The sequence below is a fragment of the Aedes albopictus genome, chromosome 3 (assembly GCF_035046485.1).
Source record: "Aedes albopictus strain Foshan chromosome 3, AalbF5, whole genome shotgun sequence".
Lineage (NCBI taxonomy): Eukaryota > Metazoa > Arthropoda > Insecta > Diptera > Culicidae > Aedes > Aedes albopictus.
Window position 1 is genome coordinate 165163102 of NC_085138.1, and position 24854 is coordinate 165187955.

Here is a 24854-nt window from a genome sequence, read left to right on the forward strand (position 1 = left end):
AAAAAGTGCGGGGCAAGATGGGTCACCTTTTAAGTAATTCACATTTTCTCAACGAAAAACGTCAAAATATAAGATTTGTTCCGCATTAAAATATGCTCCATATCTATACTGAGTAAACAAGAGCTACTAGTAAACATTTTATAAATTTATTTGGAATATAAAAAACTTTACGATTTGAGTGGTCCTAAGGCGACTTGAAAATCGACGTTTTTACTAAAAAATTATAATAATTTTATGTTATAATTTTGAGCGTTTATTCCGCTTGATTGAAGTCATTTATGAAATAGTCTTGTAATAAAAAATAAATAACTTTTGAATGCTCCAAAAATACGTTCAAAATTTAAGGTGACCCATCTTGCCCCGCGGCCGTTTATATGGAGAATATATGGAATGTATCGCATAAGAAAAATGGCAAAAAACCATTTTATTTTGTATTTCCAATGAGAGTGAATAATTTTTCAATCAATGCCCCAAACTTTTGTATATTCATGCTGGTCATCTAACAAAATTATTAACATAATCAAAACATGAGTAATGCGCCCGAAAATGGCACTGACCCATCTTGCCCCGCGACCCATCTTGCCCCGCCCCACCCTATTTGGAAAATAGTTTTCTACAGAACTATGCCTTATGGATCTGTAGGATGTTACAACGCATCAATGATATAGCAACAATTAATTGATTACGCTCGTAGATTTTCAGGCCTGTACTCTCGGAAGTTCTTGGAGGTCCTAGAATATCTTTGAAAACTACGGCTCTACAGAACTATGCTCTAAGGACCTGTAGGTTGTTGCATCGTATCAGTAATGTAACGACAATCCGTCGATTACGCTTGTAGATCTTAAGGCGCTTACTCGCGAAAGTCCTTGGATAACCTAAGCTCTTGGGTAACCTAGAACATCTTTTAAGTTGTTCTTAACAGAACCATACTCCAGAAATCACCTTTAGGAAAACCCCCATTTAACCCCTCCTAGAATCCGTGTAAAAAACCGTGTTAATTCGAGAAACCGTGTAAAAAAAAGCCGTGTAAAAAAAGACCTTATGTCTTTTTGTGTCCGAAGGTGGAGTAAATAAATAAGCCTTTATCTCATCGATTTTCAGCATTATATCTGATTTTCCATGAGAGGTTTTTCGGAATCCCAGGAATCTTTCGCGATTTCCTCACAAATTTGTTCCAGGACTCCTCCTGGAGTCTCTTGTAGGATTCCCAGGGAGTTCTCGATGAGATTCTTCTGGGGGTTTAATAAGAATTCCTTCAGAAGTTCCCTCTGGGGTTCTTCTAAGAATTTCTTCTGAGATTCCTGAAGAGGTTTCGTCTGCGATTTCTTCAAGAGCTCTTACCAGGAGTCCTCCAGGAAGTATACCCGGGGCTCTTCCAGAGATAATTTTCTGGTTTGCTTGAGGAATACTTTCTGAGACTGTTACGGTTGTAGGAGGTGCTGGCGAAAGTATTTCAGGAGTTCCTGGATTTATTAAAAATTACTTCCGAAATTTCTCTAGACATTGATTTCGAGATCCGTCTAGGATTACTCCTTCTAAGATTACCCAAGCAATTTTTCCTGAGATTCTTACAGGAAATTCTTCCGTGCTTTCTCCACAGTTTTTTTAGGATACCTCTAGGATTTTTTCTGTGATTCCTCAGGGAGCTATATCTGAGATTCTTTTTGGGATTCCTTCTGAAGTTACCTTTGGGATCCTTCCAGGAGATTCTTCTGCGATTCCTAACAGGTTTCGTCTCAGGAACTCCTTTCAGATTTGCGTCTGAAACTCCTCCTGGGACTTCAAGGAATTTCTCATAGAGTTTCGGGAATCCTCCAGGAATTCCATCCTAGATTCCCGTGATAGCTTCTAATGAAAACCAGGAGGAACTTGCTGGAGTATTTCCTCAAGGAAATCCTGTAAGAACTTCATGAGGAAATCCGTATACAAAAACTGCAGGAAGAACTTCTCAAAATACTCCCTAATAAATTTCTGGAGGATTTCCATTGAAAATATCTGAAAGAATTCCAGAATGAACTTCCAGAAGAATTTCAGAAAGATCTGCAGGAATCCAAACGAAGCTTGAAGGAATTCAGAAAGGAGTTCCTAGATAAAACCTGGAATGAGTTCCTGAAGAACTCCTGAAAGCAATTTCTGAGATAATTCCAGAAGAATTTCCCAGACTGAATTCAAGAGGAATCCCGGAAAATGTTCCCGAAGAAATCCACGAAGGAGTTCCTGAAGAAATTCCAGAAGCAAATCATGGCAGAAAAAAAATCCGGAGGTATTCCTGATGGAGCTCCCGAAATAATTCTGGAAGAAGTTCCTGGAGGAATGCCGGAAGAGGCCCTTGGACGAATTCCGGAAGAAGTTCTCGGTGGAATTACCGTAGGAATCCCGGAAGGAGTTCATGAAGCAATACCAGAAGTAGTTCTTGAAAACAACCCGGAAGCCCATTCAAACATAAAACTCTTGGATCTTTTTTAACCCTTATGTGGCCGACAGGGTACCTGGGTACCAAGCGCCCATTTAAAAAGCACGGTGTAGAAAAAAGCAAAAAGTTTGTCGGACACATAACGGTTAAAAATTTTCATTACATTTTATTCATCATTCACATCACTACAGAAGTTTCTTCAGAGATTCTTCCAAAAGGGTTCAGTGATGGCTTCAGGAAAAGCTTCAGGGATTCCCACAGGAGCTACTTCAGGGATTGATACAGAAGTTTCTTGGTAGATCCCTACAGAGTTCCTTTCGAGATTCCTCTAAAGTTCCAATCAAGGAAGGATCTATCCAGAGGTCCTTTTGAGATCTCTTCAGGAGTTACTTCAGAGTCGTTTCCAGTAGTTTCTTCAGAGATTGATCCAGGAGGATTCAGGGATGCCTCTGTATAGGACTTTCATCACGGATTTGTTTTTTTCAGAAGATCTCTCAGCAATTCCGACAGGAGTACATTAAGGGATATATCCAGGGTTCCATCAGAATTTCTTCCCGGAGGATTGAGAGATGCCTCCTGAATCCATCAGTGATTCGTCAAGAAGAACCTTCAGGGATTCCCAAAGGAAGTCCTTCAGTGATTAGTCTAGGAGTTCCTTCAGGGATTGCTTCTGAAGATCCTTCAGCAATTCCTACAGCAGTTCCTTCAAAGATTTCTCCAGGAAACCCTTCTGGAGTTTCTCTAGAATTTCAATCAGAGATTTCTCATGGCATCCTATTAGGGATCGCTGAAGGAGATCCTTCAGGGATCACTACAGGAGTTCCATCACGGTTTCCTATAGGAATTCCTTCTGAGATACCGTCTGGAATTTACCTTCGTAGTTTCCTGCAGTATAGTCGCTCTTTCAGGGATTGTACCAAAAGTTTCTTCAGGGAGCTTCAGAAATCCCTTCAGGGATCTCCCTAGTAGTTCCAGGAGGATTCAAGGATGCCTCCAGGTGTTCCGTCAGGGATTCCTTCAGAAGTTCTCTCAGCTATTCCAACAGGAGTTCGCTCAGGTCCCTTCAGTCCCTTCAGAAATTCTTTTAGGAGAATTCAGAGATGCCTCCTGGAGATCCATCAGAAATCCCTTCAATCTTTCGGAATTAGTCCAGGAGTTCCTTCAGAAATTCTTCCAGGAGTTTCAGAGATTCATGTAGTAGTTTCTTAGGAGATTCCTCTTGAATTCCTTCAGGTATTCATTCAGAATTTTCTTCAGAAACCTCCCCATGATTTCCTTCAGACATTCTTACAGGATCAGCCAAGGATTCCTCCAGGAGAATTCAGGGATTCTTCAGATTTTTCTCCAGGAATTCCTACAGAAGTTCATTAAATGATTAGTCCAAGAGTTGTTTCTCAGATTCCTTCAGGAGTTTTAAGGGATTCTTCAAGAAGTTCCTTTATGGATTTTTCCAAAAGATCTTCCAGGGATCGCTCCTGGGGTTCTTTCGGGGTTTATCCAGGATGATTTATGGATGGCTCTAGAAGAGATTTCACCAGAAGCTCAATCAGGAATTCCTACAGGGATTCCTTCATAGATCTTTGCAGGAGTTCCTTCAAAAATTTCCTTAGGATCATAATCAATCATATCTCCAGGATTCCTTGAAGGATCTGTCATGAAGATTCTACGCGAATTCCTGCAAGATTTACTTCTTGAATTCCTCCAGGAATTCTTTCAGAGATTCCTGTTGAAACTCTTCTTGGAAATCCTTCCCCTATCTAAAAAGATTCCCTCTGGAAATTATTCACGTTTTCCTCCTGGAATTCCTTCGAGATATTCTCTTGAAAATTTTTCTGGGATTGCTCCTGGAAATTCTTTGGAAATTCCCCCAGAATTCCTTCGGGAATTCCTCCTGAAATTCCTCTGAGGAATCCTCCTATAATTTTTGCAGGGATTCTTTCCTGGATTCTTTCGGTGATTTCTCCAGAAATTCCTTCGGAGATTTCTCATGGAATATTGCCGGGGATTGCACCAGAAATTCTTTCGGAAATTCCTCCTGAAATTTCTTCTGGGGTTCATCCTGAATTTGCTTCGAAGGTTTCTTCTGAAATTCCTGGGAGGATTTCTTCGGGGATTCCTCCCAGACTTTCTTAAGTGATTCTTCCTGGACCTCCTTTGGGGGTTTCTTTTGGAATTGCTTCAGGAATTCCTCCTGGAATTCCTCCTGGGATTCCTTCGGGGAATGCTTCCTGGGATTCCTCTTGGAATTCCTCCTGGGCTTCCGCCTGGGTTTCCTCCTAGGATCCCTCCTGGAATACCTACGAAAATTCCTTTAGAAATCCTCATGGAATTCCACCTGAAATTCCTTGGGGGACTCTTCCTGGATTTTCATCGGAGATTCTGTCTGAAATTCGTGCGGGATTCCCTTCGAGGATTCCTCTTTTAATTCCTTCGGTTATTTCTACTGCACTTCCTTAGAGGCTTCCTCCTGGAATTCCTTCGGAGTTTCCTCTTGGAATTCCTTCAGGCATTTCTCCTGAAATTTATTCGGGGATCCTTCCTGAAATTCCTTTGGGGATTTCTCCTGGACTTCCTTCAGGGATTCCTCCGGACTTCCTTCGAGGATTTCTCCTGAAATTTCTTCAGGGATTCCTCATGAAATTCCTTCAGGAATTCCTCCTGGGATTCCTTCGGGGATTCGTCCTGAAATCCCTTCAGTGATTTCTCCTGGAATTCCTTCGGGGATTCCTCCGGGAATTTCTGCGGGAATTCCTCCTGGAATTTCTTTGAGTGTCCTCCTGGAATTCCTTTGGAGATTCGTCCTGGACTTCCTTCAGTGATTACTCCTGGAGTGCTTCGGGGATTCCTCGTGAAATTATTTCAGGGGTTCTTCTTGAATTTCCTCAGAGGATGCCTCCCGCATATTTTTCGATAATTTCCCCTAGAATTTTTTAGGCGATTTTTTCCCGAATTCCTTTGGAAATTCCCGCTAGAATTCTTTAGAGGATTTCTGCTAGGATTTTCATTGTGAATTCTTGCTGGAATTCCTTTGGAGGATTCTTCCTGGAATTTCTCTAAAACTCCAATCAGGTATTTCTTTAGAACTTTCTGTAGGGATCTCTCTAAGTTAGATTCTTGAACCACCACATATTCCTGCTAAAGTTCCTTCAGGGTTACATACAGCAGTTCCTACAGGGATTAGTCCAAGAATTTCCTCGGGGTTTCCGCCTGCAGTTCCTTCAAGGTACGCAGAGTGTGGGGGGAGGGGGGGGGGGTCCTGATCGAAGTCTACGCTCCATACAAATTGTTCAAATGTTTGTATGAACAAAAGTCTACAGAAGGGCAGGGGGGTCTGAGATGGTCAACAATGAGTCTACGTAGTTTATGGACAGCCGCCGTCGCCTAAAGTTGGAGTTTAGGACATTCGTTTCTCCAAAGTCCTCATGCAGCGTGCCGCCATCGGTTAGCTATCCGGAAGAGGAGGGTCTTCTTCATCTTTCCATAGCAATCCTGTGATGAATCTGTCTCCAAATTTCTTCGGAGTTCTCTTCAGTATCTCACGGGCTCGTCGATTTTCCGTAAGCTCCGGAAACACTTCTACCGAAACTCCAGCCTCTTCTAACACGTAGGGTGTTGCTAAACGCAAGAATCTCATCAATGTGGAGATGATTGTTCCAACTGGCACAAAGCCTGCTTCTCAGCTCAGTGTTCGATGAGTACTTCCACTTTTATCACAGAGAGCTTACTCTGTCAATGAACCATTTTGCATGTGTATATCGTGTAACAGGTACGAAGATACTCTACGCTCAAGGAAGCCAAGGAAATTTACTTACACGAAAAGTTCCAGGACTGACCGAGAATCGAACCCGTCACCCTAAGCATGGTCATGTCGAATACCCTTTGCGCTTACTGTATCGGTTATATGGGCTCCTCTATCTTTCATTGCAATATGTTATCTTTCAGTTTTTTTTTTCGAACCAAGTTCAAAAACTTTCGGCCGCATAAATTCTTATTATTTTGTTCTTTGTTCATTCCAACAAAAAAAAATTGAAGACAATGGTTGTTAGTTGCCTGCTTGTCGATATTGATCACCCGTCGTGTTACTGTTTGTTTCATTTGAGTTTGCTGTCTGTAACTGAATTCCCAACTCAATGGCAACATTACTCGAGCGACGTCCATCATCGACTGCGCCGCTGAAATCCATGGCTCAATAGTCAATCCCACGTACGCGAATTGATTGGAGCTGATTATTTTGTTATTGTTATTAATTAAATCATCGTCCTATCAGCGACAGCGGTATGAAGCTGTTTTCGTTTTCCACGGATGTCCGTCCATGCTGCCACCGCGTTTTTCTCATCTCGTGGTCAAGTTCATTGTGCTAGGTGTTATTTCGGCTAACCGATAATGTCATAGTCAGAAGATTACAGGAAATCAGGAATATATGCATTACTTGACCGTCAAATTCAATGATAATGTTATTCTCTATTGGTGGCCAGCCCTGTCGTACTTTAAATAGTATAGCTCAAAGATTTAGCTAGAATTCCAGCTGATATTTTTTACGTATAGGTACATACTCATTATTTTTTTTCTAACTGCTCAACGATGTTCTCTATTTTTGACTAACATTACAATGATATTTCCCTCTTACAGACTGGAAATGGCACAGTGGTGCTCGAGGAAAGCGATTACTCAGAGGATACGGATTCGCCCAAAACAAATCACAAGCCCTTCTTTCGGCGACTTTCTTTCAAAGGTTTACGCAAAGGAAAGGTGATTCATGTAAGCATTCTCAATCCATTTGCGATTCTCGCAGATACGTGCTTTATTACTTATATACTTTTACCATACTTTGTAGGCCCTCTTCCACAAGCAGCATTCGGACGAAGTGGAGCTGTCCGGCAGTCGAGTGAGTAAAACAAAACTGGCCAAAATAGTGGTCGAGTGTCGGAAGGAAGGCACCGTGAACTACTTGACACCGGAAAGCCTAGAGCAGCCCACCGGGACGCACAAATGGGAAAAGTGCAGGCTGGTGCTGGTGAAGACCGTCGGTGGTTACATGCTCGAGTTCTATTCCCCGCCCAAGTCACAAAAGGTAAGATGAGTTGCGTTATGGATGGGTTGTTGTTTGGTATAGACATCACATGTGGGAAAAAAGCTGGACGAAAATGAGAGATGATCTGACTGCACGAGAAAAACCATCGAGCATGTTGCGATATGATTCCGTTATAAAGCCCGATTCAAAGTAAATTTGGACGCATTCAAATGATCATAACTCAAGAATTAAACAACTTACACGGTTGGTCAAAACGTTAAACAAAAGGGTATTTATTCAGCTTTTAAACGATATGCATATAACAAGTTATTACATTTCACCACTTCGAACGAACTGTCGCACTTTACTTGTGATCGATGCCATCATGGTCTGCACAGTAGCTGACGACGACACTGTACCGGCGAACTTATTCCACTTTTAACGCATTTGTTGTGCATTTGGCACTTCTTTACCGCATTCCCGAAGTTTTCGCTTGACAATTGCCCAATATTGTTCGATCGGTCTGAACTCAGGACAACTCAGGGCAACAGACACTCTTCAATGTAAACCTTCGAATTCATAGTGGTAGATGTGATGAAAACCATGGATTTAAGGCCACAACTGCAGATTCCTTGCCAAATCATAAGTTTCCGAGCAAACTTGTCAGCAAAAACAAATTTATACGTGGAAGGGACATCCCCACGACCAGTTGCCAAGTAAAATTTTCGTCCGGGGATTTGTTTATAATCCATTTTGACGTATGTCTCGTCATCCATTTGAATGCAGCCATCAAATTTCGTCAAAACTCGTTCGTATAGTAATCGTGCTCGCTTTTTGGCCACTAAATTTTGTTTCAGGGAGCAATTCGGATGTTTACTGGCACAAAAAGACTTATATCCTTCTCTTGAAAGGATGTTACGCACGGTGGAAAAGTTAGAATTGCATTTCTTTGCCAAATCACGTATGGAGATACCTGGGTTGCCTTTCACGCACCTCAACACCTTCCTCCTCAGCTCTTTGTCCCTAGTGCCACTTTTATGATAGATACGCTGTGCTCTATCCACACTCAGATTATCCTTGTAACGTTTGATCACAAGACACACCGTTGATTTTGGGAATTTTAACACTTTTGGCTATTTTTGAGGCAGAACACGAAAGATTCTCTAGGTGTTTGTGCACAATCAATTTTCTTTTCTCAAGTTCCATGATCCGTAATTTCGAGATGCGTCGATCAATCGAGGAAAACTTTTCACCAATTTCTTCGTCAATGAAACGTGAACATATGCTGTCAAAAGTTTTTTGTTCCTACCACCAGGGGCGCGGTGGTGTATTGAACCGATTTACTTTGAATCGTGCTTTATGTAACAGCGAGGCGAACATCTTATTAGGGTCTTAATCCGCAAATTAAGGAGCGCTTTGTTATTTTTCTCTTTGTGCCCAGTGTCATGGTGGAGATTAAAATATTTCACAAAGCACAAAAATCGCAACTTGAAATTTTCAGTGAATACACATCAATACAAACATAGTATAAAAAATTTGGAGAGGTATATTTTGTCTGTTTTGAGGTACCGTCGTTGGGGGTGGCAATGGGTCAGAGGGGCGAGATAGGGTCAAAACATTATCTGAAATATCTCATCAAATATTGCGAATATCGAATCAAAAATGTTATGGTGTTATCTTCGTAGTTGCCAACAGTTCCTGCCAAAAAAATAAGTTTCTAGTGAAACTAGCTATTTTTTGATAAATCATCAAAAATGCTTGAAAATAACCCTGGGCTTGGATTATATCTTCCAGGAAGCTTTGATTTCAGGCATGTGGTCGATGGCCTTTGCAGCAATTATTGGAATAGCTGAATGTATAATCAATGGCAAACAATTCTGTAAGAATCAGATCTTCAAGTCATCTGATATAGTTATACTGATCATGACGCTGCATAGTAGGTATATCGAACATTTGTCGAAGTCATTTATGTGTCGGGAAAATATAATTCCAAGTTGGAGAGAATATTACAAACTGAGGGAGGGTAATAGGCCCAGTCAGACCCCTGAATGGGCAATGTGGGTTAGTTTATGGGAATGCCATTGAAAGTTTGTAATATTCTCCGAGGCTTTCGAAATCCAACAGGGCGCGTCCCCGGGTTGCGGATAGGGGGAAAAGGGAGATTTTTCACATTTGTACTGTAATCAGCCAATGTGGTATTATCTCCTATGGTGTTGTAGTGCGAATGAATGATCTCATTCTATGGGAATTCGAACCTTGTAATGTATTGTTTATCAACTTCAATTTTCTAAGCTTGATAAGGTTTTGAAGACAAACATGAGATGAGAGAATTGCCTAATAGGAAAGTCACATCAGCAAAGCTTTTACATATGCAAATGCTATCCATGGGGTCATGTCTAGCATTTAATATGTATGGCAATGACTGATTCTTACCTAGCAGGGGTACTACAAGACCACGCGGACAATTCGATTAAAGGCTTAATTGGGAATAATATATTTTCCAGAACTGAAGGGACATTTTTTCCGGGGTGACTGGCGAGTCGGAGAGGGTAGAAGTTTCCGTTTGTTATAATTGACAAAATAAACAATCAGGCGCTTTTCTTTCTATGACTTGCTTGGTATTTTGTGAATTATTGTTTTTTGGTTTTGAAAGGTATGCGATTCACTATTGAGCCTTAAAATTATTTTGCATCTGAATAGCATTGATATTGTCAAGTCTGTACCAACACCCTAATCCCACACCAAAATACCCTTTTCCTATCCCATGGCGTTTATGTGGTCAGCAAAGACTATTCAGCCATTACCCCTCCTTATCATCGGCTTTGGACTGACTTGCGCTCTCATTGCCCCACCAAATGCTGCAAAATGAAAATGAAAATGAAAATGAAAAAAATGCTTGAAAATAAGAGCTTTTTAAAATGCTACTTTTAAGGCTTGATGAAACATCACACTTTTAGGTGGATTAATACTTTTTAGAATCTCAAACTTATAATATATTATTGGTTAGTGGTATTAACCTTGACCAGAACTGTATTAGCTTTCTTTGTTGTCTGTTGACAATGCGGAACAAATTTGGTTTCCTTGACCCTTTCTCATCCCCTCGAAGGGTTGAGATTGGGTTAATTTTCATACACTTGTAGTTTTATGGAAAGTTGAAGAGCTCCTAATATTTTTTTATCTTTTGTGCATGCATTACCAAAGATCACATTCCAGTGATAAGAATACTTTTTCACTCAAAGAAGCAAAAGTTATTGAACAATGTATGTGGGAGTATGAATTTTTTACCCATTCTCACTCCCAACGACGGTATTTGATCTTTTGTAATAGTATTAGTAGAAGAGGTGCCAGTGTCTAACTTTTGACCATTACACTATAAAGAATTGGTTTCTTCGAGAAACTTGTTTGTTTTGGCAAAATTAACAACTCGAAATTCCATGGCCTAACATTGAGTTGCTACGACTGTAGTCCTGAAAAACTCTGAGAGACATCCCGGGAGAAACTCCGAGAGAAATTTCAACTGAAATCCTAAAAACTGAGAACCTTCAAGGAATGTCCTGGGAGAATCTCCTGTAGAAATACCAGGATAAACTTTAGAAAGCTCACGATAGCTTTTTTTAATCTGTATTAACGAGATTTTTAGCCCTAGGCTAGTTCATCTCGGGACCCACGGTTTACTTCCCTTCCGAAGGAAGAACTCACATTTTGTGAGTTTGTCGGGAGTGGTATTCGATCCCAGGTCCTCGGCGTGATAATCAAGTGTTCTAACCATCACAGATTCAGTTTTATCTTGAATTTGATGTAATACTAAATAAATGAACGAATGAACCATCACACCAGGTCCGCTCCACTCACGATAGCTTATTGAAGAAATTACTGGAAGGAACCATTAGCGTGCACAGGGGGTGACAGGGGGCAGTTGCCCCTCTCCGTTTTATAAAAAATTCGAACAAATATGCTGCGGAAGTCGAAAGATACGACTGTTCGAGGGTTAATAGCATCTCATGCACCTAATTGAATTATATTACCATAAAATGCAGAATACTCACATCATGCACCATCTGAACATCGCATCTCATATGTATATCATCTAAGCAATTACCTATTTCACATTAAATTATTTGAATTTTATAGGCTCCATTTTGGCAAATCATGCACCAAATGGTATTCCATGTACCTGATCTATGCTGACTTCCGTACCCCATTAATTTTTTCGCACCATGTTTGCAATTCTTGCACCTTACATCTAACCATGCGAAGTTGAGAATCACTGAATAATTGTGGCAACTAATGCACCATAATGACACACGCAATTTCTTAGTATTCTATGCGCAACCATGATGTTCACAGAATCATCTAGGCATACATACTGATCTCACGCACCATCTTTTAGCCAATAAGTGTGATGTCAGCACCACATTTGAATAACATGCTCCAATTTGGCGTTTTATATTCCAAAACTGTATTCCATGAACATGAACCATGATAACTTCGGCACCACATTGGAAGAAAAGTTGAGGAACATTCAGGAATTCTGAACAACACTTCGAACACAGATTTTATCTCGTATAATCTGGCTTGCCCGTATGTATCTTATGCATCATACTGATAGCATGCACTATCATTGAATTTAAAAGACGCGGACACCGTCTTCAGCCAGAGGCTGCACAGACTGAATGAAACTTAAACACTAGACAAGGGACACACACGGAGCATGCACCAGTGGATACGGAGAAGGAACTATTCTCACGAAAAGTTTCATCGCCCGGAGCGGGAATCGAACCCTCACCCCATAGCATGGTGCGATTAGAAGCTTGGTGACCCTAACCGCACGGCTACGAGGCTCCACTAATGGTTTCTAGCACCATCAAAGATTTCCAAGAACCATTTCAGCGTTTATTATATCATCTAGGCATTATGCTGTGAGCATCACCATTATAGTGTAAGAATTCCATTGAATACATTTTTTTTATTTTTATGCACCATTTGTGCAATTTGTGCACGTAACCATATAACATGTTGAATAACGGTGATAACAAATGCAGCACACTTCAAAGCTTTCCATGCACCATTTTGGCATTCACTATATCATCTAGGCATCTTATGCACCATTATGATGATGTGGTTCTCTTTTGAATTTTATGCACCTTTTTGGCATTTCTCAAAATACTATGGACCTAAATCATGTTGACTTCCGCGCCACATTGAGTTTGCTGCACCATTTTTTGCAATTCGAGCACTTAAATATGAAACATGTTGATTGTTGAGTGTAACAGAACCTTGATGAAACTAATGCACTATACTGACATTATGACATTCTACATGTAGCTTCTTTGTATTCCATGCATCACCGTGATGTTCACAGAATCATCTAGGCACCATCTTTGAACCAATTATGTGTCTAATGCGTCAAATTTCATGTATAACGAAATCTTTAAAGTGAAAACGTGGCGTTCACTATATCATCTAGGCATCTATTGCACCATTGTTATTATTTTAAATTTCGTACATCAAAATAGCTTTGACCCATGTCGACTCTAATGCATCAAATCCCCTTAGCATTCTATATCGAATTGCAATTACTTGTCACGCATGCACTATCTTGACGTTCCCTTGATCATTAAGGTTTATAATGTACCATACTTACATCACACACCTTTTTAAAATTATATGCACCTTTTTGGTGTTCATTGTATCATTCGGCCCATTTTTGTAATTCGTGCATCAAAATCCGAGGATCATATTGAGAATCACTTTTAAAACTTCCTGAAGGCATTCCAGGAGAAAACCCTGGAGAAATTTCATGAGGAATCCCTCAAGTTCCTTCTGTAGAAAGCCCTCTTAAAAACTGAAGATGTCCCTGGAGGAATTTCTAGTGAAATTCCTGTAGAATTTCTTGGTTGAAATACTGAAGAAATTGCTGGATAAATTATTAGAGAAGTTCCACGAAGAATCCGTTGAGGAATTCCAGGATAATCTCTGAAACCATTCCTAAAGCAATCCTTGGAGGATTTCCTGGAGGAATTCTTGGGGGAATTTGTGAAGGAATTGCTGGAGGAGTATTTCAAGGAATTTCTGGAGGAATATTATAAGGAATTTCTGGAGGATTTCTTTTAAAAGTTCACTGACGAATCCTCGGAAGGATTCCCGGAGAAACCTCTGGACGACACCCTGGAGGAATTTCGAGAGAAATTCCTGGAGGAATCCCTGGAAGATTTTTCGGAATTCCTAAAGAATCCTTGGAAAAATATTTGGTGGTTTCCGTGTAGGAATTCCTGGAAAAACTTCTGGAGGAACATTGACGAATCCCTGAAGAAATTCTTGAGAAAAAATCTGGGGAAATCTCTGGAGGAATACTTGGAGGAATTTCGAGAAAAATTCTTGCAGGCGAAATCCAAGGTAGAAATTCTGGAAGGAGGAAGAAGAAATCCATGGAAGAATGATTGGAGGTTTCCGTGGAGGAATTTCTGTAGGAATTTGTCAAGGCATTCCAAGAGGAATCTCTGGAGACAATCCTTCAGGAATCCTTTGAAAAATTGCTGGAGGAAGCTCTCGGAAATTCCTGGGGAAATCCCTAGAGGAATTCCTGACGGTGTCCGTAAAAGAATTCCAGGATCAATCCCTGGAAGGATTACATGAGGAATCCCTGAAGAAATTTGTAAAATAATTCCTGGAAGAGTCCGTGGGAGAATTTCTGTATGAATTGCTGGAAGAATTCCTGAAGAAATTTCTGGAAAATTCCTGGAGAAATTTCTGGAGGAAATACTCGAGAAAATCCTTGATAATGAAAACTCCTGGAGGAATCTCTGGAGGATTTGTATTTTTTGGATGAATCCTTGGCGGTATCCCTGGTAGAATTTCAGGATACAAAACTTAAGGAATTTTTGGAGGAATCAGTGGTCGCATTCCTGAAGCAATCCCTGTAAGATTTCCTGGAATAATTCGTGGAAGAATTCCTCGAGGAATTTCTAAAGCAATTCTTGGGGGAATCCATGAAAGCATACCTGGAGGGTAAGAGGAATTCCTTTTAGGAATCCCTGGAATAATTATAGGAGTTATCCCTAAAGGAATTTCTAGAGGAATTCGTAGAAGCATACTTGAAAGAATCCTTGTAAGAATTTTTGGATCCTTGAAGGAATCCCTGGAGGCATTCCGAAACGAATCCTTGGAAAAATCCTGGAGAATGTTCTGGAAAGGAATCCGTGAAGCAATTCCAGGATCAATGCATGAAAGAATTTCTGGAAGAATCGTGTTGAAATTCCTAGAGAACCCTTGTATGAATTGCTGGAGGAAGCTCTGGAAAATTCCTGCAGAAACCAAGGGAAAATAAAAAATTGCTGGAGTAATCCGTGGAGGAATTCCTGGAAGATTCCATGGATGAATTCTTTTGTTTTGCTAGGTTTCCAGCTGCACTCTTATTAACCACTGCAAAAAGCGCGTTAAACTTTGTTTTCACCGATACATATTGTGGGCTGTAATAGTCGTACAACCTTGCGTCCAACACAATTAGATAATGTTCCATTCGGCATCCTTTACCGTTTCCGAAGATTATCTACCTTGTTAGCTACAAAGTAACTTTACTCCAACGCCGAGCGTATAGTAGAGCACCATCTTCGTTGGTCTTGGGCGATCTTCCTCCAGTTTCCCCGAACGTGTAGGGATCGTAGATCTTCTTTAACCCTTTGGAGCCGGATAATTTCGCCACTGCTGCCGCAACCTCGCTGCCCTGGAATACGTTTGTTATTCTTGGTTTCATCGCCGGGGTCATATTGACCCCTCCGGCTCCAAAGGGTTAACCGCGTGCAGTCAGCGAGTTCGCGGTCGCCCACGAAGTCGCCTACCTCTACCGGGTTCTCTGCTGAATATATTTTTCTTCTTCTTTATGGCTCGACGTCACCACTGGGACTTGGCCTGCCTCGCTTCAACTTAGTGTTCTTTGAGCACTTCCACAGTTATTAATTGAAGGGCTTTCTTTGCCTGCCATTGCATGAATTTGTATATTGTGAGGCAAGTACAATGATACACTATATGCCCAGGGAGTCGGGAAAATTTTCCCGACTGGAACGGGAATCGAACCCGCCGTCTCCGGATTGGCGATCCATAGCCTTAACCACTAGGCTAACTGGAGACCCCTGCTGAATATTGTTTTCGCTATTCTTTCTTCCGACATTCGCACTACGTGTCCAGCCCACTGAAGTCTGCCGTATTTTATACGTTTCACAATATTCGCATCTTCGTACACTTGGTACAACTCGTAATTCAAGCGTCTGCGCCACACTCCATTTTCTTGTTTCCCACCGAGAATTGTCCGCAGCACTATGCTCTCAAAAAGCTTTTCGGTCTACCTCCTTTAACGTCCACGCTTCGCGACCGTAGAGGGCAACCGGAAGGATCAGTGTCTTATGCAGAGCGAATTTTGTTTGCGTTTGCAAGTTACGGGACCTAAGCTGGCTCCGCAATCCGTAAAAGGCCCTATTCGCAGGCCCTATTCGCAGACCCTATTGTCACTTGTCACAACAAATTGTTTAACAACTTCAAACACATCCCCATCTTCTGTCTTTGCCCGCTATGATGAACCTCCAAAGAGATGCCGTAATCGAAGGATCAATGAATGATTTTCACTTCAAAAATAGCTACTGCAAGATATTCTGATCGCCAGAATGTCACACAACTCAGTAACGAATCCTTCAACGTCGATCATGCCGAAAAATACCACAAGGAATAAATTGGCGTGTGCAGTTTGTTTCCTTGGTGCTGATTATAGCTGGGAACAAGCATCCTGTGAAAATTATTCAAAAACATTCCAATTAGAACAATATTGTTGTTATATTCGTTAAATTACATAGCGTGGGGCGGGGCAAGATGGGTCACCTAAGGATGGATCACCATTACTTTGTAAATACAAATCGTATTGGTTTGTATTCGTCCGCTACTCTTTAATACGCTAGTTAGCTATGCTAAAAGTCGATAAAAAGTTCATTAAATACAAAATATGATGTTAAACAAGCAGTTTTAAAAAGTAATCGATTTTGCGCCGTGAAAAAAGTGCGGTCAACTTTTAGGAAATTCACATTTTCTCAACGTCAAAATATAAGATTTGTTGAATGCGGAACAAATCTTATATTTTGACGTTTTTCGTATGCTATTCATTCTGAGTAAACAAGAGCTACTAGTAAACATTTTATAAATTTATTTGGTATATAAAAAAACTTTAAGATTTGAGTGGTCCTAAGGCGACTTGAAAATCGATGTTTTCACTAAAAAATTATCATAATTTTATGTTATAATTTTAAGCGTTCATTCCGCTTGATTGAAGTCATTTATGAGATAGTCTTGTAATAAAAAAAAAATTAGAGGGGCGTGTACAAGACACAACCGCATGACGTAAACTACGTAAAGCAGTTTGTTATTGGTTGAATCAAAGACACGGTTTAATTTCCGCACAATGCTGTTGCATTTTGTTTAGTACACTATAGTAGGTTTCAAAATTCGGCAGTTTTGACACTTATGTGACCAGCGTCACGTTATCGGAAAATCTGCCATTTACTCTTTCAGAAAATTGGTAAACCCTTGAAAAGGCTGTTCGAACCAGAATTTAGTCAAATTATTGCACGTGAGTTCAACAAATTTCATTTTTCTGGCAGCAAAAGTCAGAACAGCGACGAGGCTTTGTCGTAGGACGTCCATAAGAAGAAGAAGAAGTATTAGAATTGATTTGATAGATAGAAGAAGAATTAGTTTGACGAGAGAGGGGTAAGAATCAGCAATCCCTTACAGCTTGCTTTGCAATCAAACAGATCAATCAAAAATGCAAATCATTAAGCTTTTGATAATTTGATGACTGGAATTGCCTATATATTATTATTTATCAAAGAATTTCTATAAATCGTAGTAGCTTTCTTCCAGATTTTGCGGCAAAAATGGGCACAGAGAATTTTGATTTTTGCAGACATAGGGTCTGGAACCATTTGGGCAGGAGCACCTATTTTGGGCACTTGCTGCTATAACTAAGTCAATTTCAAACCGATTGACTTGAATTTTTGAACACAGCTCGATACTGCGCTTTCCTGATCGTGTTTCAAAAATCAAGTCAATCGGATCAAAATTGACTGAGTTATAGCAGCAAGTGCCCAAAATAGGTGCTCCTGCCCAAATGGTCCCAGACCCTAGTACTAATTGAAATTTGGTTGAGAAATAATCTTCATTTCTTCATTAAACTTGCAATTACTCTAAGTTTAAGAAAATTATTGGAAATTTCTGATCAACTCGCATCAACTCGCTTTTGTAAATTTATATGGAATGTATCTTGGATGCTACAAGAAGCAATTACATTTCCACTACTCCGCTACTCCGGCTTTGAGACTGTGCCGCTTTTGACATTATTTGTGACCAGGCTCTTCGTCTTCCTTAGAAAATTATTCGGTTCATTCTTGTGGAGGAACATTGGAAAACGCAAACGGAGAAACTGGCTAGCCCTCCTTCAATGCAATCCCCTAGAAAGGTCATGAACGAATGATGGAAGATGAGAAGAATTTAAGGTGAATATATGACGAAGCCACACCTCGAATTTTCAAAAGCACAAATCTAAAGAACCGAATTACGGTTTGAGCTTAAAAGTTGATCGATTGGTTAACCGCTGGTGATGACCAATCGATCAACTTTATAGCTCAAACCGACATTCGGTTCTTCAGATTTGTACTTTTGAAAATTCGAGGTGTGGCTTCGTTATATCGTCGGTTTCCTGCAGTAGAGGCACAACTCAAAAAATGTGAATTTTCAGAATGAGCGTTTGAAAATTGGCAATCTTGAAGCACCTCGTACAAGTTCACTTATTTCTCTCATTATTCGACAAAAGTTAACGAATTCCGATTGTTATATCATGGAAAGGGACTGAAGGACTATCTGTTTCATTAATTGTGGATTACTACTTTTCATCGACTATTGAAAAACTTGACTGATTTTGAGTTGTGCCTTTATTGCGGAAAAATGGTGAAAATGCAAAAAATCTCTCGTTTCTCAACGAATTTCGGTACGGGTCTTTGTGAGATGAAAGTTTACGTAGTTTTTCATTATTTACCATCAAAATCTCAATATTTACAAATTTTGAGTTGTGCCTGTATTGCAGGAAACCGACGATATATTCACCTTAACTGGACAGCAAAACGTAAAAATGTGCTCGCACGCAATCGGCTGGTTAAAACATCGGCTTACTTTTCCCAAATTTTCAATAGTTTGCTGTTGAAAATCAATAATTTTGATTATTTGTCATAAATGGTACTTACATACATTTCCAATCGATTAATATGAAATATTTGGAAATAATACTATTAATGGCTGAGTTATTAGCGTGCAAAATCTGACATAATTTCGTGACCGTCGTAAAATTTTAGATTTTCAGTTTCGTGGTAGCGTAAGCACCCCATTTCATGCAATTTTACCGCATTCGCGTAGTAGATGGTTTTAAAATGTCGGCTTTTGCATGTCTTCACTTAATGCGGAATCAACTCTTGCAGAAAATATAGAATTGTAGCCCTCATAAGGGCTGTTTTAATTCAATTGCTTACTAAAGGGGAAATTCGGTAGTTACGATTGCGAAATCCCGAACGGCGACGGTGGCGTTGACTCCGATGGTGGGTTTGCGAGGCGATGCTGTGCAAAACGTGACGATGCGAAAGCGGACGCACTCGTGCGCAACCGCCTTCGACCATCGCGATCGGCTTGCCAAAGCATACTGAAGGAAGTGAACTGAGCGCTCCGCTGATGCGTTCCCGCCAAAGAGTTGGCAAAGAATAAGAGAAAATGGGAAGAAGCAGTTTGCTTTTATACGGCAAGGCGGTTCGTTTTCCCCTCTCGAACGTGGTTGGTTCGATGAGAGAGGGGTAAGAATCAGTGATGCCATAGGATTTATTTACAATATTGGTTTGATTAATGTTCATCAAATTCATTTTATTATGCAAATTATACTTTTGCAAATCGGTAGACTAGATTTATTAAAAGTTTAATGCTTATAAATAATAATTTCATATCATGGTTAAGTATTGCAGATTTTAAACGGATATCGTACTTATTCAATCAAATTTGGCAACACTGTTTAACTATGCTCATTTTCTTCATCAAAGTAACCATTTGTTGAAGAAAATGAACAAATTTTCAATCAAGTCGTACAAATTTTGTTCATTTCATTTATAACAGCTATCTCATAATAATTTCACTTGAAACCGTAACCTGGAAAATTATCCGTTCTCTCTTGTGGGACAGTTTTATAGCCCTCAGAAGGGCTGTTTTGATTTACATCATTCCCATCCGACGATGAAAAGTCCTCATGCGGCTTGCCGCTCCAATTTTACCACCGCACGCCGCGTACGACGACGCACAACCGTCGACAGTCACCGCGCTCCGCATGTCGCAGAATACTGAGCGAACATGCAAACGGAGAAACTGCTTTGTGGTCCAACTCTGATGAGGTCGTCAGGTCCACTCGTGCCGCCGCGCACTACGACGCGAAGACACACGCACAAGTTGCGGCCAGTGTTGCCACATTTTTATCTGTCCTGGAGGCTCCAAAACCTTTTTTATCTGTACCAGACATTCAAAAAATCTGTAACCAAAATCTGTACCAAATTTGTACCACATTTGATTTAAAATCGCTTAAAATACACAAAAAAGAGCATTACATTCAGACTAAACTATGAAAAACACTTAATTTGAGTATACTGGTACCAATTTCTGAACTTTAAAAAAAAATATCAGTATTAAAAATGTTTTAAATTTGAATTTTAATGATTTTTTTCTCAATTTCAAAAAATCTGTACCATTCTGTACCTTTTGCTGAAAATCTGTAATCTGTACCGTACAGAATCTATACCAAAAAAGTGAAAAAAATCTGTACTTTTACAGAATAATCTGTACCTGTGGCAACACTGGGCACAACCGCTGACAGCTACCACCGCGCTCGGCATGTCAAAGAATACTGAGCGCAAACGGAGAAACTTGACTCTCCTCCGATGCGTTCCCCTCTGGACCAGTCGTACCGTGTCAGGCACGACGACGCGCGACCGTCGGCAACCGCCGTGCTCGGCATGTGGAAGTAAACTGAGAGCAGCAAAAATGCAAACGGAGGTACTGGGCTGTTCTCCTCCGATGCGTTCCCCTCGAAGAGTCGATGCAGAATGGAGGAAGATGGGAAGAAGCAGTAATCTTTTATACTGGGTGATGCTCGACGAAAAATCGCAAACCTGTGCTCGCTCGTGATTGGCTGGATAAAACATGGGTTCACTTTTCCCAAATTTTCAATAGTTTGCTGTTAAAGTTCAATAGTTAGCTATAATTATTTCAACGCGTAGATAAATTTCTGATCGATCGGTGCAAAAATTTTGAAAATCGGTCGTGAAACGGCTGAGTTATTAGCGCTCAAAACCTATCAATTTTTCGTGACGGTCGCAAAATTTTAGATTTTCATTTTACACCCAGTACTTCCCGTAAGACGTAGTTTACGTCAAAACTTGTCTCCCTCGAAGTCCTTTGACAGGGGATGGGTACGAGTGCCCTTGTGCGTCCCGTTGACGACAGGTTGCATAGTTAAAGATGTCTTGATTCCCACGCTGTCCTTAGGGGGATAGGCATTTCTGCCCTTGTGCGTCCCTCTTCCGGGGCACTCAGGATGACGAGGGTTGTCCACCAGTTCCGGTGGTGGTGTAGCTTCCGCACCGACGGGGCCTCGACTGTCCTGAGAGACTTCCGGGAAATACAAGATGTCGTGGTTTTGATCGGCTGATTTTTTGTTGGAGGTCGTAGAGCTTTCGTCAGGGTTTGTGGTGCCAGTAGACTCCTCTACTGTGATTAGGTGTCTTTCATTGAGAGAATTAGGATCGATGATTGGGCTTCCAGCTGTGGTGCACCGAATCAGGCTGTTTGATGTTAGAGGAGTACTGGGTGTGTCGAACATGTTTGGTTCATTCTGACATGCCATCGTCGCCGCCCAAGGAGGAGACGTTGGCGAAATCGCTATCCGGAGTGGATACTTTGGTTTTCGGTCGCTCAATAGAGTCATCGGAGTCGGTTAAAGAACGATCTCTTTTAGGCGTCCTCTCTGAGGAGAGTTGGCGAAGTGGTACTGGACTGGTGTCGCTCAAATACATAGGGGTCGGTTGCCATTCTTTCTGCTGCTTCTTATTCTTCTTAGGAGGAAATGGTTTTGATGAGGCTTCTATAGCCAGGTTTTGGTCCTGGGATAGTGCTGTTGCGATGACTGTTTGGGCGTCATGTGGTGGTGATTGATCGATTGGCTGATTTTTTCGTTGGACGATGGTTCGTAGGACGTGAACCTCCCGCTCTTTGTGATTGAGCTGCTCTTCTAGATTGGTGACCTTAGCAACAAGCTCCTCTATGGTACCGTGTTTGCGAACCAGTCCCATACGACTGTTGTTCTGCAGAGCGCTTTCAAGAGCCTGGATGCGTTCATCTTTCTTCCTCATCTCACTGGTTAACAATTCAACCTTCTGCAGTAGATCGGCAATCATATTATTATTACCGGGACTTAGACTGGATTCAAGTGTCTTGATTTGTCTGTCCTTTCTCTCCATCTCCTGCTGGAGCTGGTCCACCTTCGAGGATAGTTCTGTGATTTGCTGATCTTTACCTGTTGTAGTTACGTTTGAGAAGCTGTTTTGTCCACGCCCTTGCTCATAACGTCTCCTTGCCTGCGGGTAGGATATGCCAAGATCGACACGAAGTCTTTGGATTTCATTTTCCTTGATGTAAACTGGGCATTTGCGACTCGATAAGGAGTGATTGTGCATGTCACATCTCTTGCAGAATTCCTCTGCGGTGCATCGAATCTCCCTACTAACTGCATGGTCCTTAGAGCATGTTCCACAAGTTGAATGAGATTGTTGGCAGCGTTTACTGGTGTGGCCGAAATTCCAGCAATTATAACACAGCATGGGTGCTGGATAATACGGCCGAGTTTTACAGCGTGTCCAGCCAAAATCCACGTGCGGAGGGATGACTGTTCCGCTGACAGTGAGAATAATCGTTGACGTGTATTCAACTTTGTCCCCATTTCGTCTTGTGATGCGGCGGATGCTGCGCACTCCCTGGTCAGCGAGACCATTTTCTATTGTCCTGTCATCAAGATCGGCGACCGACTGACAATTCACAACGCAGCGACAGACGTTGAGGGTTGGATGCTCGATGATTTTGATTCCGGTTCCGTCAGCTAACGAGGTCATTTTCATCAGCTTAGCAATCCGATTGCTACTGCGGATTTTCAGAGCGTAGGTTATGCCATCTTTACCTTCCGGAAAGGCACCGTCGATTTTTGCACCCATACACTTCTCAACCGATGAACGTAGAAGAAAAGGGTCATTTGGCAATCTTCCGCTGGTGGCTTCCACACGAAGGACTTGGACTGCTCCGTAAGTGCCATTCGGGTCCATGTAACTCGGTAGTCGTGCTCCAGCAAAATCTCCATTGAATAGGTTTGATGATCCCCCTCCCGGATCACCGATGGAGGGAAATTCATCCGGGGCCAACGCCATCGTTGGCCACCCGGTGAAAATTTATCGGTTAAGCGACCTCAGCACAATTTTTTGTCACTAAAACGCGCGACGGTGCAATGTAACTTCACTATACGGTATGTCCCACACACTACGAAAAACTGTCTGTCAGGTGTATGGTGGTGATTAATATCGGGAGCAAACCAGCCACAACGCGTCGGAAAAACGGTCCACGGCACCGGAATGCGCTTTAGACCTTGACACCCGGACGGTGGTGCAGATTGGTCCTCAGGATACGGATCGCGACGACGGAAAAATAGAACGCGAAAAGTTGGAAAGATATCGTTTTTCGGATGTAAACAAATCCACGTGCAACAGAGCCTTCTGTTCGTCTTGACAGCGAGCTGTCAACTGAAGCTTAACAGTATTATAACACTGACCAAAAAAAAGCAGGAATTTAGTTACACGTGTTCAGAACTTAGGACGGTTGACAATGTAAAGAGTTACGGTAGATATAAGAATACTTCGGACTGAGATGATCACAGATATGCAGATGACGACTAGCGAAATTAATAGCTCTGGAAGCTGTCTCCGAATAATTTTCAAAAATATCAAATCTTTAAAAAAGAGCTATGACATATTATTTTTTGCTCTTCTCTGAAGGCGTTAACATAGACAGCTTTTTTCTCTCTGAATATTTTCCAGTGACCACGGAGATTTACGATTATTGAAATATTGTTTATTTATCAATTTATCTTTGGAGCTTCCATTCGGTCAAAACACTAGTGCGATGGGAATAGTTAAAACACAGTATTTTTAAAAACTACTACGACCCAATGCTAATTACTACACACTTTGCTCAAGTTGTCGACATCGTCTAGTCCATCGTGAGCATTGGTCCTAGTAGGGGGAAAGTTGGGAAAGGGTCCAGGCTTTGCTATTAGCTGTCCTGCAGCTCCACCTAGTCACTACAAAAAAAATATCTAGATATGTTTCGTGGAAGTTTGCCGAATTCGCTTTCTGGATTTTCTCAATAGATTCTCATCAATAGATTCCATCCAGAGATTTTTCTGGATTTGCTTCCTGAATATCTTCCGTAATTTCTGAGAGTTGTTGCTGGGGTTTCTACCGCAGTTCATACAAGGATTTCAGCAACAGTTTTTCGCGTCACAGCAGTACTTCCCAGGATTTCTTTCACTGGTTTTGTCGGTATTGTTTTCTCAAAGTTCCTTCAAAGTTTCCTTTAATGATTTTTCCAGCATGGCTTCCCGCTTTTTTTTTGCGTGATTTCTGGAGAAATTTATCCAGAGACTTCTCCCAAAGATAATTCCGAGATTTTTCCCGTAGGCTAACGAGCCCCTTGGGTAGTGGCCGGTATTTTGGGCACTTTTTGCTATAACTCAGTCAATTCCGAACGAACTATACGTATCTCATCGCGTTCCAAAAATTGTGTTAATTGATTCAGAGCTGAGTTATAGCAGAAAAGTGCCAAAAAAGAAGCCCTACCGAGATGGTTATTTCTCCAATTGTTATTCTCGGTGCTCCTCGCGAGATTCCACTAGAATTCCTTCCTATATTTCAACGGGGATTTCTTACAAAGATTTTTGTAGGCTGCCCCAGGAAATATTCGGAGAAAAACTCCTGGAAAATCCTGGTGCGAATTGTGGGAGTAACTATTACAGAAATCCCACAAGAGTCATCCAAAAGTATCCCGAGACAATTTTTGGTGAGGATGCTTAGAAGCGTTCTGGCGGTAATCTGAGAAAAATCTTGGTAAAATTACAGCTAGAAATCTCTGCAACAACTGCGACGAAAAGAATGGAAAAACCTCTGCAAAACATCGCGGAAAGAGCTCCATGAGAAACATTAACCGTTATGTATCCGATAAACTTTTTACTTTTTTCTACTCCGTGCTTTTTAACCTTCCACAACTCGC

General features: G+C 41.1%; 1 protein-coding gene across 4 annotated transcripts in view; it reads left to right on the top strand.

Annotated features, from left to right (window-relative positions):
- The window catches only part of LOC109402771 (SH2B adapter protein 2), a 561576-nt gene that overhangs the window by 61748 nt on the left and 474974 nt on the right, over positions 1-24854 (top strand). For all 4 annotated transcript variants that reach the window (XM_062859974.1, XM_062859973.1, XM_062859972.1 and 1 more), the window contains exons 4-5: positions 7043-7171; positions 7248-7484. In XM_062859974.1, the coding sequence (XP_062715958.1) occupies positions 7043-7171; positions 7248-7484 (366 nt within the window). The remainder of the gene's footprint in view (positions 1-7042; positions 7172-7247; positions 7485-24854) is intronic.